The sequence below is a fragment of the Oncorhynchus mykiss genome, chromosome 12 (genome assembly GCF_013265735.2).
Source record: "Oncorhynchus mykiss isolate Arlee chromosome 12, USDA_OmykA_1.1, whole genome shotgun sequence".
NCBI classification, from domain to species: Eukaryota; Metazoa; Chordata; class Actinopteri; order Salmoniformes; family Salmonidae; genus Oncorhynchus; species Oncorhynchus mykiss.
In genome coordinates, this window is record NC_048576.1 from 28731345 (window position 1) to 28747676 (window position 16332).

A 16332-nucleotide genomic window follows, 5' to 3' on the forward strand; every position below is an offset into this window, starting at 1 on the left:
CGCGCACACATGTACACATGCTTACACACACACTTGTCACACAGGCAATCTTCACTTGCCTTAGAGTAAATTACAAACAGGTCTGGAGAAACAACTTCATCATACACAGTGATACTCCTTAATCCCAGAAACCAGCGTGTGCTCAGTTAAACATAAAAAAAAACTAAAAGCATAGGCCTCCCGGGTGGTGCAGTGGTCTAGGGCACTGCATCGCAGCGCTAGCTGTGCCACCAGCTAGCACCAGAGACAGGCTCTGTCGCAGCCGGCCGCGACCAGGAGGTCCGTGGGGCGACGCACAATTGACCTAGCGTCGTCCGGGTTAGGGAGGGTTTGGCTGGTAGGGATATCCTTGTCTCATAGTGCACCAGCGACTCCTGTGGCAGGCCGGGCACAGTGCGTGCCAACCAAGCCTCCGGGTTGGATGCGCGCTGTGTTAAGAAGCAGTTGTGGGTTGTGTTTCGGAGGACGCATGGCTTTCAACCTTCGTCTCTCCCGAGCCCGAGCCCGTACGGGAGTTGTAGCGATGAGACAAGATAGTAATTACAAACAATTGGATACCACGAAATTGGGGAGAAAAGGGAGTAAATTTTTTTTTTAAATAATAGAAAATTATAATAAACTTAAAGCATTGTATGTGGGACAAATAATTCACTAAACCCTAAACCTCAACTACATCTTATAATAAATAATGTGGAAATGAAGCAAGTTGAGGTGACTAAACTGCTTGGAGAACCCTGTATTGTAAACTGTCATGGTCAAAACATGTTGATACAACAGTAGGTAGCAATGGGAAAAGTCTCTCCATAATAAAGAGCTGTCCTGCCTTTTTAACAAGACAGGTCCTACAGGCCCTAGTTTTGTTGCACCTGGACTACTGTTCAGTCATATGGTCAGGGGCCACAAAGAAGGACCCTTGGAAAATTACAATTAGCTCAGAACAGGGCAGCACGGCCGGCCCTTAAATGTACATATGGAGCTAGCATGAATAATATGCATGTCAATCTCTCATGGCTCAATGTGAAGGAGAGATTGACTTCATCACTACTTGTTTGTGTAAGAAGTGTTGACATGTTGAAAGCGCCGAGGTGTCTGTTTAAACTACTAGCACACAGCTCAGACACCCATGTATACCCCACAAGACATGCCACCAGGTCCCTTCACAGTCCCCAAGTCAAGAACAGACTACAGGAGGCGCACAGTACTACATAGAGCCATGGTTACATGGAACTCTATTTCACATCAGGTAACTGATGCAAGCAGATAAAAATACACCGTATGGAACAGTGGGGACCGTGAAGAGACACACATACACATGATAAGACACGCACTCTACACACACGTACACATGGATTTTGTATTGTAGATATGTGGTAGTAGAGCAGTGGCCCGAGGGAACACACTTAATGTGTTGTGAAAAGTGGTAAGAAATGTAATATTTTAAATGATATATACAGTGCCTTGCGAAAGTATTCAGCCCCCTTGAACTTTGCGACCTTTTGCCACATTTCAGGCTTCAAACATAAAGATATAAAACTGTATTTTTTTGTGAAGAATCAACTACAAGTGGGACACAATCATGAAGTGGAACGACATTTATTGGATATTTAAAACTTTTTTAACAAATCAAAAACTGAAAAATTGGGCGTGCAAAATTATTCAGCCCCCTTAAGTTAATACTTTGTAGCGCCACCTTTTGCTGCGATTACAGCTGTAAGTCGCTTGGGGTATGTCTCTATCAGTTTTGCACATCGAGAGACTGAATTTTTTTCCCATTCCTCCTTGCAAAACAGCTCGAGCTCAGTGAGGTTGGATGGAGAGCATTTGTGAACAGCAGTTTTCAGTTCTTTCCACAGATTCTCGATTGGATTCAGGTCTGGACTTTGACTTGGCCATTCTAACACCTGGATATGTTTATTTTTTAACCATTCCATTGTAGATTTTGCTTTATGTTTGGATCATTGTCTTGTTGGAAGACAAATCTCCGTCCCAGTCTCAGGTCTTTTGCATTCTTCCAGAATGGTCCTGTATTTGGCTCCATCCATCTTCCCATCAATTTTAACCATCTTCCCTGTCCCTGCTGAAGAAAAGCAGGCCCAAACCATGATGCTGCCACCACCATGTTTGACAGTGGGGATGGTGTGTTCAGCTGTGTTGCTTTTACGCCAAACATAACGTTTTGCATTGTTGCCAAAAAGTTCCATTTTGGTTTCATCTGACCAGAGCACCTTCTTCCACATGTTTGGTGTGTCTCCCAGGTGGCTTGTGGCAAACTTTAAACAACACTTTTTATGGATATCTTTAAGAAATGGCTTTCTTCTTGCCACTCTTCCATAAAGGCCAAATTTGTGCAATATACGACTGATTGTTGTCCTATGGACAGAGTCTCCCACCTCAGCTGTAGATCTCTGCAGTTCATCCAGAGTGATCATGGGCCTCTTGGCTGCATCTCTGATCAGTCTTCTCCTTGTATGAGCTGAAAGTTTAGAGGGACGGCCAGGTCTTGGTAGATTTGCAGTTGTCTGATACTCCTTCCATTTCAATATTATCGCTTGCACAGTGCTCCTTGGGATGTTTAAAGCTTGTGAAATCTTTTTGTATCCAAATCCGGCTTTAAACTTCTTCACAACAGTATCTCGGACCTGCCTGGTGTGTTCCTTGTTCTTCATGATGCTCTCTGCGCTTTTAACGGACCTCTGAGACTATGACATTGCAGGTGCATTTATACGGAGACTTGATTACACACAGGTGGATTGTATTTATCATCATTAGTCATTTAGGTCAACATTGGATCATTCAGAGATCCTCACTGAACTTCTGGAGAGAGTTTGCTGCACTGAAAGTAAAGGGGCTGAATAATTTTGCACGCCCAATTTTTCAGTTTTTGATTTGTTAAAAAAGTTTGAAATATCCAATAAATGTCGTTCCACTTCATGATTGTGTCCCACTTGTTGTTGATTCTTCACAAAAAAATACAATTTTATATCTTTATGTTTGAAGCCTGAAATGTGGCAAAAGGTCGCAAAGTTCAAGGGGGCCGAATACTTTCGCAAGGCACTGTATAACTGCCTTAATGTTGCTGGACCCCAGGAGCTGCCTTGGCAGCATCTACTGTAATGGGGATCCTTAATAAATACAAATACAAAAACGGCATCCCTCTTGTAAAATGTGCTATGCTGATTGAGCTATGCTGCTGAACCTGATTCAGCAGTGTCTTGCTTGGCAACGTCTTTCAACACTATCACTTTTCTCAAGAGCCCTTCGGAGGAGCAGAGCAAACATGACCTCTCCCTCTAGTGTCTGTGGAATGTACGTCATATAGGGGTGTCTCAGGTAAATAACAGCACAGGAAGTAATAGTGTTTGTGCTTCCATAGCAGCATCTGGTGTTTACCCTCTTTATCTTACAAGTGTGAGGAATTTCTGATGCAAATGCTACTGACGTTGGAGTTATTTTACAGGCAGCAACACGTACCTGTGCACTCCTAAACATTGTGAATAAGGGAGGAAAACACACGCACACAGATGCACATGCACACACCCAGGGTGAGTCAGACAAAGGTCATCTGAACCACCCCCAGCACCCATTGCGTGTGGAGTCATGTGTCTGCTGGTTGAATTGATCTATGCTAAAGTTCACAGTAACCTTATGGAGAATATAAGCACCAAGTAATCACATCACCTGGAATCAATAGGATTCCTCCTACACTATATGGCAGACCAATCTGCTTTACAATACGCCCTCCCTAAGTCTGCCCTAGTTTTCTGTGTCCCAGTCTTGTTTCATTTATCTTCATTTATATTCATTTCATTTATCTATAGCCTACTTCACACATCTCACACGAACAACTTCCTGACATGTGGCCTATTTTCAGTACATTTCTATACACACAGTACTAAACATAAAGCAGATACAGCGAACAAAGGCCCAATGACGCCAAAGCAGGAAGACGTGTATGAATCCTATTATATACAATATAATCCTATTTCTCCACCAGAGTGGAGACTAATGGGAGCAAACTTACGAGACACCTCGCTACTGTTTATAGGACAAAGTCTGAACACTGTCTAAAGATAAACACTAAGGTGGACTCATTTACCTTGTGTGCGTGGGTGTGTGCGTGCCTCTATGTGTGTGTGTGTGTGTGTGTGTGTGTGTGTGTGTGTGTGTGTGTGTGTGTGTGTATATATAAAATCAGGAAGGTAATGCTCACTCATTCGTTGCAGTAGGTCTTGCCTGCATGGTCTTGTTCAGTAATCTTCTCATCCAACACCTTTACCAGCCAACTCTGACTCTAGCTGCAGCAGTCAAGAAATATGATCAGGCTTATGTTGAGATTTCCTTTCCCCCATCTTTTTCTTAAAGGGTTGGAAGTGTGTTTGCCAGCAATGATACTGTTAGTATTGCTTATGAAATGACAGAGGAGAGACTTTTCAATTCTGCTCAAACTCAGACAAAGACAGATGTCACCTTCAGGCTGGCCTGCCATAGCCCCAGGTCAAAGGTCAAATGTTAAGAGGCAGCTCAGGAGTTAAAGCAGCACTGTATTCTAAAGCAGATTGGCCTGGGAGTGACAAAGAAGGGCCCTGCTTGTTAAAATTGACAAAGTGGGGGGAAGGAAAGCACATGTGAGAGACACAGAGAGATCAGAGAGAAAAAGAGTGAGAGAGAGCATTACATACATAGCTATGATAACATAATTTCACAGTCATTTCAGTGCATTAAACCCATATCTGAACGCATCATAAGGAGGATAAATAGGGGACAATTCACAGTACCACCGTCTGCCTACGTAAGCTACTAGCTTCTTAATCTCCTGGGAAGTTTCTGTAAACTCCATGTTTAGTTTAATACAGAGACCTCTTTCATCACATCAAGATAATGACAGTGGCACACAGACATGCCAAAACATCCACACCATCCTCACAGGAGTGTCAACACTATTACTCTAACCTGTATTCATTTGCTTGGCAGATACACTTATCTCTGGAGTCAAACATCTGTCTTTTAACCTTTACGTATGACAGGTAGCTCACTCACAATCTGCTATTTTCATCAGTTTATTACACATGGTGCTATCTGCTGCTAATATGTTACAGTGTGTTAGGGGGTGTTCAGACCTTTTGGTTCAGCATTAAGCCATTGGAGGACTGCCTGAAAACACTGTGACTGAGCAATCTGAGGGGTTCATATAGAAATGTACAGTGCATTCGGAAAGTATTCAGACGCCTTGACTTTTCCCCCCCAAAATGACTTTACAACCTTATTCTAAAATGTATTCATACCCTTTGCTATGAGACTCGAAATTGAACTCAGGGGCATCCTGTTTCCATTGATCATCATTGAGATGTTTCTACAAATTGATTGGAGTCTACCTGTAAATTCAGTAGATTGGACAAGACTTGGAAAGGCACACACCTGTCTATATATAAGGTCCAACAGTTGACAGTGCATATCAGAGCAAAAACCAAGCCATGAGGTCGATGGAATTGTCCGTAGAGCTCCGAGACAGGATTATGTCAAGGCACAGATCTGGCGAAGGGTACCAAATCATTTCTGCAGCATTGACGGTCCCCAAGAACACAGTGGCCTCCATCATTCTTAAATGGAAGAAGTTTGGAACCACCAAGACTCTTCCTAGAGCTGGCCGCCCGGCCAAACAGAGCAATCGGGGGAGAAGGGCCTTGGTCAGGGAGGTGACCAAGAACCCGATGGTCACTCTGATAAAGCTCCAGAGTTCCTCCAGAAGGACAACCATCTCTGCAGCACTCCACCAACCAGGCCTTTATGGTAGAGTGGCTAGATGGAAGCCACTCCTCAGTAAAAGGCACGACAGCCTGCTTAGAGTTTGCCAAAAGGCACCTAAAGACTCTCAGCCCATAAACAAGATTCTTTGGTCTGATGAAACCAAGATTGAACTCTTTGGCCTGAATGCCAAGTGTCACATCTGGAGGAAACCTGGCACCATCCCTACTGTGAAGCATGGTGAGGGCAGCATCATGCTGCAGGAATGTTTTTCAGCGGCAAGGACTGGGAGACTAGTCAGGATTGAGGGAAAGTTGAACGTAGGAATGTAGAGAGAAATACTTGATGAAAACCTGCTCCAGAGCGCTGAGGACCTCAGACTGGTGCGATGGTTCACCTTCCAACAGGACAACGACCCTAAGCACACAGCCAAGTCAACGCAGGAGTGGCTTCAGGACAAGTCTCTGAATGTCATTGAGTGGTCCAGCCAGAGCCCAGACTTGAACCTGATCAAACATCTCTGGAGATACCTGAAAATGCCTGTGCAGTGACACACCCCATTCAACCCGACAGAGCTTGAGAGGATCTGCAGAGAAGAATGGGAGAAACTCCCCAAATACAGGTGTGCCAAGCTTGTAGGGTCATACCCAAGAAGACTCTAGGCTGTAATCACTGCCAAAGGTGCTTCAACAAAGTACTGGGTAAAGGGTCTGAATACTTATGTAAATGTGATATTTCAGTTATTGTTTTTTATAAAAATTTGCTAAAATTAAATTAAAAACATCATTTTCTTTTATTATGGGGTATTGTGTGTAGTTTGATATTATTATATTTTAAATCCATTTTAGAATATGGCTGTAACGTAACAAAATGTGGAAAAAGTCATGGGGTCTGAATACCTTCCGAATGCACAATTTGCCAGCACTTGAATTTGTCTCGGGCCTAACAACACCTGTGCCATTATATCCACCAAACACAGCTTCTCTGGCATAATCACTTACATATAGTATAGTAGTAAAAGTAGCTTGTTTGAGTGGTTCTCAGCCTCATTCCATGTGAATAAGAGAGAAGATTGTAAGAGAATGTACCCTATCAGCTATGCAGATTTAGGAACTTCATCTAAACAGGAAAGTCTGAATCTATATAAACAATGTTGTCAAGGGCTTAATGGGATGACAGAAGAGAGATAAACACAGTGCCTCTCACCCCCAGCCTCCACTGTAGTCAGACAAACACTGTTTGTTGGTATCATTAAACAACAGGTGGGTTAGATGAAGGATGGCCTGCTGATTCAGCTGTATATGAATGGGCCCAGATTGATTAGCAGCATGCTAGTTGTGGCCCGGAAATAACTTCCCTATTTTTACACAATTGCATGCGCACAGAGTGCGTCAGAGAGCTGACACTGACAGTAAAAAACACTGATTGACACCCTCACCCCAACTGTGCTCTGACAAGCTGCTCAACTGCCAACACCAGCCTTCCATCGGACCGGTCTCCATTTGCAAACAAGGCTCTGGAGGGTGTTAGTTAGAGCTGAGCATCACCCACATTAAGAGGCACCCCACTGATAAGTTCTGTGGACGGACAGGAAAAGCATCACAGTTCAGAGTCGAGTCGTGCACCACTGTGGCATCACTAATGAGTAGACTCAACATGGTGTTCTTTGGGCTTGACACACAACAACATCCCTGATTATCTCTGAGGCTGAGCTGCCATGACCTCATGCATAGACACAGGCCTGCCTGCCTGCCTGTCTGTCAGTTAGCATGGAAGACCAACTGAGACTGTCAGTCAGAGTACTCATGGGAGGATTACTGTGGACATAGTCAGCTGTTACAGAGCTGAGTGGGGAGAAGGGAAGTCAATGACATGAGTTCTACACTCCCAAACAACGATTAATCCACTGCTCTGTTAACTTTCTGAGAGACTTCAAAAGAGAATCAATACACATTTGCCCTCAATACACATTTCAATTGATGATGTGGTTGGTGACACATTGTTTCTTGAAAGTCCTTTAACTGGAAATCTTGACTGTTGACATCCAACAGGCCAATGAAAAAAATACTAAAGGAAAGTTTTGAGTGGATTTTCCCTTAAATATCAAGTCTAATATGGGGTGGCCCTAATGTCGTTGCTGCTGTACTAAGTATGCTGTTTATCCTGGACAATTAGCTCTATCCTGTAGGGAGAGTAATTTTCAAAAAAGCTTAAAGATGGCGCTGACAGAGAGGGCTGCCTCGCTTCTAGTTCTTAGGAAACTTTGCAGTAGTTTGCTTTTTATGTATTATTTCTAACATTTTTAGCCCAGAAAATGTTATGTGATATTGCATACAGCCGGGAAGAACTATTGGATATCAGAGTGGCGGTACCTGACCAACACTGCCAGCATTACGACCAGGAATATGACTTTCCGGAAGCGGATCCTTTGTTCGCACCACCCAGGGCAATTTAACTGATTCCAGAGACTGGCCCAAAACAACGCTGGCGAATGAGAGGTACTCAGAGCGGTCTTCTAGCCCGATTATGGAGGTGCGCAAACCACCAACCGCTTCCGAGTATATTACTCACTGTTCAGTCCCTGGATAATAAAGTTGATGAGCTCAGGGCAAGGGTTTCTTTCCAGAGAGACATCAGGGATTGTAACATTCTCTGTTTTACGGAAACATGGCTCTCTCAGGATATACTGTCGGAGCCTGTCCAGCCATTTGGATTCTCAGTTCATCGTGCCGACAGGAATAAACGCCTCTCTGGGGGTGTATGTTTCATGATTAACGACTCATGGTGTAATTGTGATAACATACAGGAACTCTTGTTAGGTACTTTTGTTCACCCTACCTAGAATACCTCACAATCAAATGCCGACCGTATTATCGCCCAAGAGAATTCTCTTAGATTATAGTCACAGCCGTGTATATCCCCCCTCAAGCCAATACCACGACAGCCCTCAAGGAACTTCACTGGGCTTTATGCAAACTGGAAACATTATATCCTGAGGCTGCATTTATTGTAGCTGAGGATTTTAACAAAGCAAATTTGAGAAAAGGGATGCCTAAATTGTATCAGCATATCGACTGTAGTACTGCTAAAACACTCAACCACAGTTATTCAAACTTACGGGATGCGAGGCCCTCCCTCGCCCTTCTTTTGGAAAATCTGACCACCACTCCATTTTGCTCCTCCCTACCTATAGGCAGACACTCAAACAGGAAGTACGCGTGCTAATGACTGTTCAATGCTGGTCTGACCAATCGGAATCCACGCTTCAAGATTGTTTTGATCACGAGGACTGGGATATGTTCCGGGTAGCTTCTGAGAATAATATTCACGAATACACTGAGACGGTGACTGAGTTTATCAGGAAGTGTATAGGAGATGTTGTAACCACTGTGACTATTAAAACCTAGCCTAACCAGAAACTGTGGACAGATAGCAGCATTTGTGCAAAACCGTTTTTAACCATGGCAAAGTGACTAGGAATATGGCAGAATGCAAATAGAGTAATCATTCCCTCTGCAAGGCAATCAAACAGGTAACACATCAGTATAGAGACAAAGTGGAGTCGCAATTCAACTCAGACACGAGACGTACGTGGCAGGGTCTACAGACAACCACGGACTACAAAAGGAAAACCAGCCACGTCGCGGACACCGACATCTTGCTTCCGGACATGCTAAACACCTTCTTTGCCCCTTTGAGGATAACACAGTGCCACTGACGCAGCCCGCTACCAAGGACTGTGGGCTCTCCTTCTCCGTGGCCGAGTTGAGTAAGACATTTAAAATTGTTAACCCTTGCAGGGCTGCCGGCCCAGACGGCATCCCTAGCCGCGTCCTGGCTGGTGTGTTTACGGACATATTCAATCTCTCCCTATCGCAGTCTGATGCCCCACATGCTTCAAGATGTCAACCATTGTTCCTGTACCCAATAATGCAATGGTAACTGAATTAAATGACTATCGCCCCGTAGCACTTACTTCTGTCATCATAAAGTGCTTTGAGAGGCTAGTCAAGGATCATATCACCTCCACCTTACCTGTCACCCTAGACTCGTTTCAATTTGCTTACCACCCCAAAAGGTCCACAGACGATGCAATTGCCATCACACTGCACACTGCCCTATCCCATCTGGACAAGAGGAATACCTATGTAAGAATGCAGTTCATTGACTACAGCTCAACATTCAACACCATAGTACCCTCCAAGCTCATCATTAAGCTTGAGGCCCTGGGTCTGAACCCCACCCTGTGCAATTGGACGAGCTGCATCAAACACTCAAACTGGACAGTTTAATCTCAATCTCTTCATTCAAAGACTCAATCATGGACACTCTTACTGACAGTTGTGGCTGCTTTGTGTGATGTATTGCTGTCTCTACCTTCTTGACCTTTGTGCTGTTGACTGTGCCCAATAATGTTTGTACCATGTTTTGTGCTGCTACCATGTTGTTGTTATGTTTTGTTGCCACCATGCTGTGTTGTCATGTGTTGCTGCCTTGCTATGTGTTTGTCTTAGGTCTCTCTTTATGTGGTGTTGTGTTGTCTCTCTTGTTGTGATGTGTTTTGTCTTATATTTACAGTTGAATTCGGAAGTTTACATACACCGTAGCCAAATACGTAAAAACCTTGAACATGCCTATATATAGACAAGGACCTGTCCTCCTGCAGCTTTGGAGCCTGTGATTTGTGTGAGGGTCCAACAAGATTTTTTTGTGAATCCTCCTACAACGAAAATAGCATCAGAGGGCCAAAGAAGGTGATTTGGCAGGGGATTCCAAAATATTAATGTTCCCCTTCTGCCTGGCTTCCATCACAGGTGACTGTTAACAGGTGACTACGTTAACAGGTGTTCAGCGTGCTCTATCTCCCTCCTTTCATCACATAAATACACAGACAAAGACACAGATACACACATATACACTCCACGTTGCCATCAGTAAAGCATGAACCATTTGACCAACCGGCACAGCCAACTAACAGCCAATCCAGAAGCATCTACAAATCAGCTGAGCATTGAACATGTAAATACCTCCAACTCTGAACATGAGGGAACCATCTCTCTTTCACAGGGATTTGCTCACTACTGCATGTCAAATGATTCCAGCTGAAATGTGACTGACAGCTGTCTCTATGGTGTCCGATCATACAGTATCTCACAGACACACAAGCCAGTCCTATAGTTCTTAGAGTGCAGACACATGCAGTGGTGGTAAAGTACTTAAGTACAAATACTTGAAAGAACTACTTAAGTAGTTTTTTTGTGGTATCTGTACTTTACTATTTATATTTTTGACAACTTTTAGTTTTACTCCACTACATTCCTAAATAAATGAATATATGTTTTACTCCATACATTTTCTATGACACCCAAAGGTACTTGTTACATTTTGAATGCTTAGCAGGACGGGACAATGGTCCAATCCACGCACTTATCAAGAGAACATCCCTGATCATCCGTACAACCTCTGATCTGGCAGACTCACTAAACACAAATGCTTCGTTTGTAAATTATGTTGGAGTGTTGGAGTGCTCCCCTGGCAATCCGTACATTTAAAAAGCATGAAAATCTTTGTCAGGTTTGCTTAATATAGGGAAATAATTTGTACTTTTACTTTTGATACTTACGTATATTTTAGCAATTGCATGTACTTTTGATACTTAAGTATATTTCAAACCAAATACTTTTAGACTTTTACTCAAGTGGTATTTTACTGGGTGACTTTCACTTTTACTTGAGTCATTTTCTATTAAAGTGTCTTTACTTTTACTCAAGTTTGACAATGGATACTTTTTCAGCTACTGGACACGTGGCAGGAGGCTGGAACACTTTTTACTGGGGCTAGAAGAAGGAAGATAAGGGAAAGGAGAGCAGAGTCTTACCTGTACGGAGTTTGAATATGGCCCTCTCTCCTCCACCGGCGGGAACACCTGCCGTCCCCCTCCCCTGAAGAAGCGAAAGAGGGCAATAAGAACCCCCTGCAGCATACCTGTGTTTCTATAGCGCCCTCCTCTCCCTCCTCTCCCTCTTTATCACTTTCTTTATCTCTATGTTTCGTTTTCTATTTGTCTCTCTCTGTCTTTCAGCCACTAATCCTACGTCTCTATCAGTCTCCTTGGCTCTCTTCCTCTAACACTCTCCTGGTTGTCAGTGGAGACAGAGTCTCAGTACATAAACAAGCCTACCCATATCTACACATGCTCCAGGCTTCTCACTCTCTCCTTTTCCCTCTCTTTCTCTCTCTCAAGTCTCTCTTCAAATCTCCTCCTCCCTAACTCTTTCTCTACTCTGCCCTGCCCCCCTTCTCTCTGGTCCTCTGTAGCTCAATTGGTAAATTATGGATCTTGCAATGCCAGTACAGTGGGTATGATTCCCGGGACCACCCACATGTAAAAATGTTGGCATTCATGTCTGTAATTTGCTTTGGATAAAAGCAACTGGTAAATGGAATATATATTACAGTACTGTGTGTGGTTATTATGTTGTGTGTGCCTGTGTGTACATGTGCATGTGTGCGTGTGTCTGCATGTGTGGTTTGGGCAATCCAGTATCTGCACACTGGTATGGAAACTGCATTTTTGTGTGAGTGTCTGTGAATATCTCCAATGCCATCTCCACCTGCTCCAGAAAAACTGCAGGGCTCCAAAAACAGATAGAGAAGCAAACACGAAATGCCTAGTTTCTCTCTATCTCTCACTCTCACACTCACAGGGATATCGATCTAAGTGCCAACGAGTGAGAGATATTGTTTCAGCCCAGGGTCAGAGAGGCTGGCTCAGTGGGGGTGGGGGTTCCCTTTTTGCAAGCTCCGGTAACACAAGGCTTCATGGAGCAACATTCTATCACATGCACAAGCCTATCAACATATAATAGCACTGTCAGGTTGGTCTGTAGTGTAACCTTACATAGCCTATGGTCATATTTATTTGGGTCATATTTATTTTTTTCTGTTTAAGTTTTAATTAAATTAAGGGATTTATATTTCTATTACAGTCTAATAATCCAGGAGGATGTTATGACATCAATGTGACATGAATAATGGTCCTGTGTAAACATCCCGTTGAAGAGTCATCTCCATTGACACAAGATCCATTTGACTCTGAGTCATATTAGCAACTAAACAGCCATGAAGTGATAGCATATGACTTTCCAGTTAAAAGGTTTTGTTATTGATAGGCTAAAGCTGAACACAGAACATCGGGGGAATCATATGCAACGCAATCTCCTTTGTATGATAATGAGAGCAAAGAACCAAGACCCTGATATCAGAACAGGCCTGTCCCCTGTCAAGAGTTCAAAGCTGCTGCACCTACTGAAAAGCACAGCAAAGAAAACACCCATAAATACATCAGCAGGTGCATTTAGCATAATTGTGAAATAAGACACAGATAATAACACAAAGGAAACTTCATAGGCTTGTGTGATTCTATTAGTTGTGAATAAAATAAACATAATCTCTCTTCAAGCAGAAAAACCTAATTATATCTGAATGCTTTTTTTATCATGTACATAATTATACTGAATCAATTACCCCTGAATGAGAGCTGACTGGCAGAGAGTTAATAAAAATATTCACTTGAGCATGTAATAGGCAATTTATTGACATGACCAAACATGAGTTATACAAATGGTACAAATTATTATAAATAATAAGAAAACTATTTTTTAACAAATGTTAAGACCTCAGTCTATTTTTTCCTTCATAAAGCCTTTAAAGATTCATGACACCACCAGGAAGATGTTCCCTCTTTGGTTTCTAATCTAGTTCCATGATGGACCACCGAAAAAGTTTTTCTAGAACATGTTGTACCAGTAATTGGCATGCAAGTCTTCTCATTGCAAGAGAACCACTTCCATTAAACGTAGAAGAATTATTCAGTCTATGTCAGAAGGTAATTAAATGACAGACCAGTCAGCAACATCTAAAGGTCTGCAAGATGGGAAGTGAAAAAAGCTGCACTAAAATGTGAGATTCCATAATGAATGTAGAATTTTTGTGTCAAATATGCAGGTTGACATTTGTTGTCACGAGTTTTGCCCTGGAGGCTGAGCGGTTTCTGCTCGATGGGCCAGCTGCAAAGTCAAAATTGGCTTTATTGTAAAAATGTACGAAAACAAAAATATATATTTTTGGTCTTAATTTAAGGTTAGGGTTAGGTATTACCTCCCTAACCTTACTACATTTGCACACACTGTGCATAGATTTTTCTATGGTGTTATTGACTGTATGTTTGTTAATCCCATGTGTAACTCTGTGTTGTTGTTTTTGTCGCACTGCTTTACGGTGTCTTGGCCAGGTCGCAGTTGTAAATGGAAACTTGTTCTCAACTGTCCTACCTGGTTAAATAAAGGTGAAAAAAAAAAAAAAAATGACATTCAGCCGTGTGGTTAAAGTTAGGGTTAAAAACCGATTGTATGACTTTGTGGCTGTGCCAGCTAGTGATCACTCTGCAGAGCTGCCTGCGGTACATGAGTCATCTTAATGCCAATCTGCGTCAAATATGAGCAGGTTATGGTAATGTGTGAAGCTTAATGGGGGTAGTGATTTAAGAACTGGGGGTGAATGGAGTGCATGGTTGTTACTAGGGTGACTGAGCCTCTTCAACAGCCCTGAGTTCCTAATGTAAAGCAATTACCCACGCAGCCTCACAGCTAATGACAGACAGCTGAAAAATAAAAGGATATTAGAAAGCCCTTTTATTGAGCGAGAGGCACTTAGCCCCACAAGAGCACCAATAAAACTTTATGGGAGATTGAGAGTGGTGGGGGGTCTAATGTGCTGTAGCTACACACAACATGCCAGAAATCCTTTCCTAAACCCTTTGTTACATCAAAATGACGATATAAACCTGGGAGAATTATAATGGGGTGGCAGGTAACCTAGTGGTTAGAGAGTTGGGCCAGTAACCGAAAGGTTGCTGGATCGAATCCCCGAGCTGACAAGGTAAGAATCTGTCGTTCTGCCCCTGAACAAGGCAGTTAACCAACTGTTCCCTGGTAGGCCGTCATTGTAAATAAGAATTTGTTCTTAACTGGCTTGACTAGTTACATTTAAAAATAATAATAATAATAGAATGTGGGAAAACATTGAAATTGGGAACAGCAGGTGTGTGTGATCTGGTGTGTTAACCTATGTGTTTTTAATGAAAGGCAGAGGTAGGCAATGGGCTAGCATGATGGTGAATGGAAACAACGTTGTGTGGATGATTCATGTTGGTGCTTGTTCTCATTTACCACAGGCACTTCATTTGCTTTAATAAACAATCAAAGTCTTGAAATGTTTTTATTTATGACAAAAATGGACTGTGATTGCCATTCAAATAGTCTAGACTCTAGATACAGCGGCAGTGTGAAGAGACAACCTACTACAGTGTTTTAGGCAAGCCATTTTTGCAAACACATCCATATCAAAGGCTACAATAAACAATTTACCATCAGAGATCTAGGGTGTAGAAATAATCTACTTCTCTACCTCTTCAGACTTTTTTTTTTATTTTGAAGGAGAAATGATCAAACACTGACAGGCCTTTTATTTCTATGCTTCTTCTACAGTAGAAGTGGATTTATTAAATCGGTAATGTTTTGCTTTGATCAACCAACCAAGTCAAAGAGGATTTTTAATGGCCACAGCATCCTGACCTCAGACATAAAAGGAACGGTGGGATAATGATTTTAAGAAACACAAAAACCATACACATTGTATTTCAAAGACAAATTCAACTTTGAATTATACACAATGATATCAACATTTCATTATCACAATCAGGTACTCAGATAATGATGTATAATCAACATATTCTGTTGTACTTCAGACACAACCACCCAGCGCATCAACATGTATAAACTTACATCTCTGCTGTTGTCGATGGCTGGAACTGCTGACTACGGCACAAGAAGGAGTTTCCACATGCCTGGCCCATCGCTGTCACCTGTCAGTCACAGTCCCAAACAGCTGGAACAGGGCCCCGTCTTCACAGCTCTAACCCCAGTCCACCCTCTCAGTACAGCGGAATGCTGTTATGGTGTCTATCTGAGCAGCAGCATCTCTGCAGCTCGTGAAGAGGAGATGGGTCGTTCCACAAAAAGAGTGGCATTTGCATCCCTTTGATATTTGAAGTAGAAATTGTGCACCAATATGTAGTGTTTATAGCTTGGTATGTATGAAATGAAAGGCCTTTTAAAGATGTTCTCTCTAACGTTTGTAACATTTCAGCCAGTAGTTTGGAAAGTGGTGCTCAGAGCCGAACGTGCTCTCTGTTATTTTGTGTACTACGCCGTTCATTTCGTGTGATATGTTACACATTTTGCAATTTTGCATGAAATCATATGTATTTTGCAATTTTGTGTGATATGGTACAATAATTTGTGCATTATGCAACACATGTGTTATGCTTAAGATCCCTGAGTGCATCTTCGAATATAGACAACATGAAGAATTCAATCAATCAGATTTTTTTGTATATGAATAAAGACTTACTAAAGTTCTAAAAGTCAGCTTTTTGACAGGTCCCTCTCAGGTCCCTCTCAGGTCCCTCTCAGGTCCCTCTCAGGTCCCTCTCAGGTCCCTCTCAGACATCTAGGAGGATTTTAACCA

At 42.5% G+C, this 16332-nt stretch overlaps 1 protein-coding gene across 2 annotated transcripts in view; it reads right to left on the reverse strand.

Annotated features, from left to right (window-relative positions):
* The window catches only part of LOC110537357 (cGMP-dependent 3',5'-cyclic phosphodiesterase), a 33977-nt gene extending 17652 nt beyond the window's left edge, over positions 1-16325 (reverse strand). For both annotated transcript variants that reach the window (XR_005034941.1, XM_036937337.1), the window contains exons 1-2: positions 15588-16325; positions 11621-11684 (exon numbers count right to left, since the gene is read on the reverse strand). Coding sequence is in view for 1 of the 2 variants with exons in the window: in XM_036937337.1 (XP_036793232.1) it covers positions 11621-11684; positions 15588-15658 (135 nt within the window). In the remaining variant the exon portion in view is untranslated. The remainder of the gene's footprint in view (positions 1-11620; positions 11685-15587) is intronic.
* Positions 16326-16332: the final 7 nt, after the last annotated feature.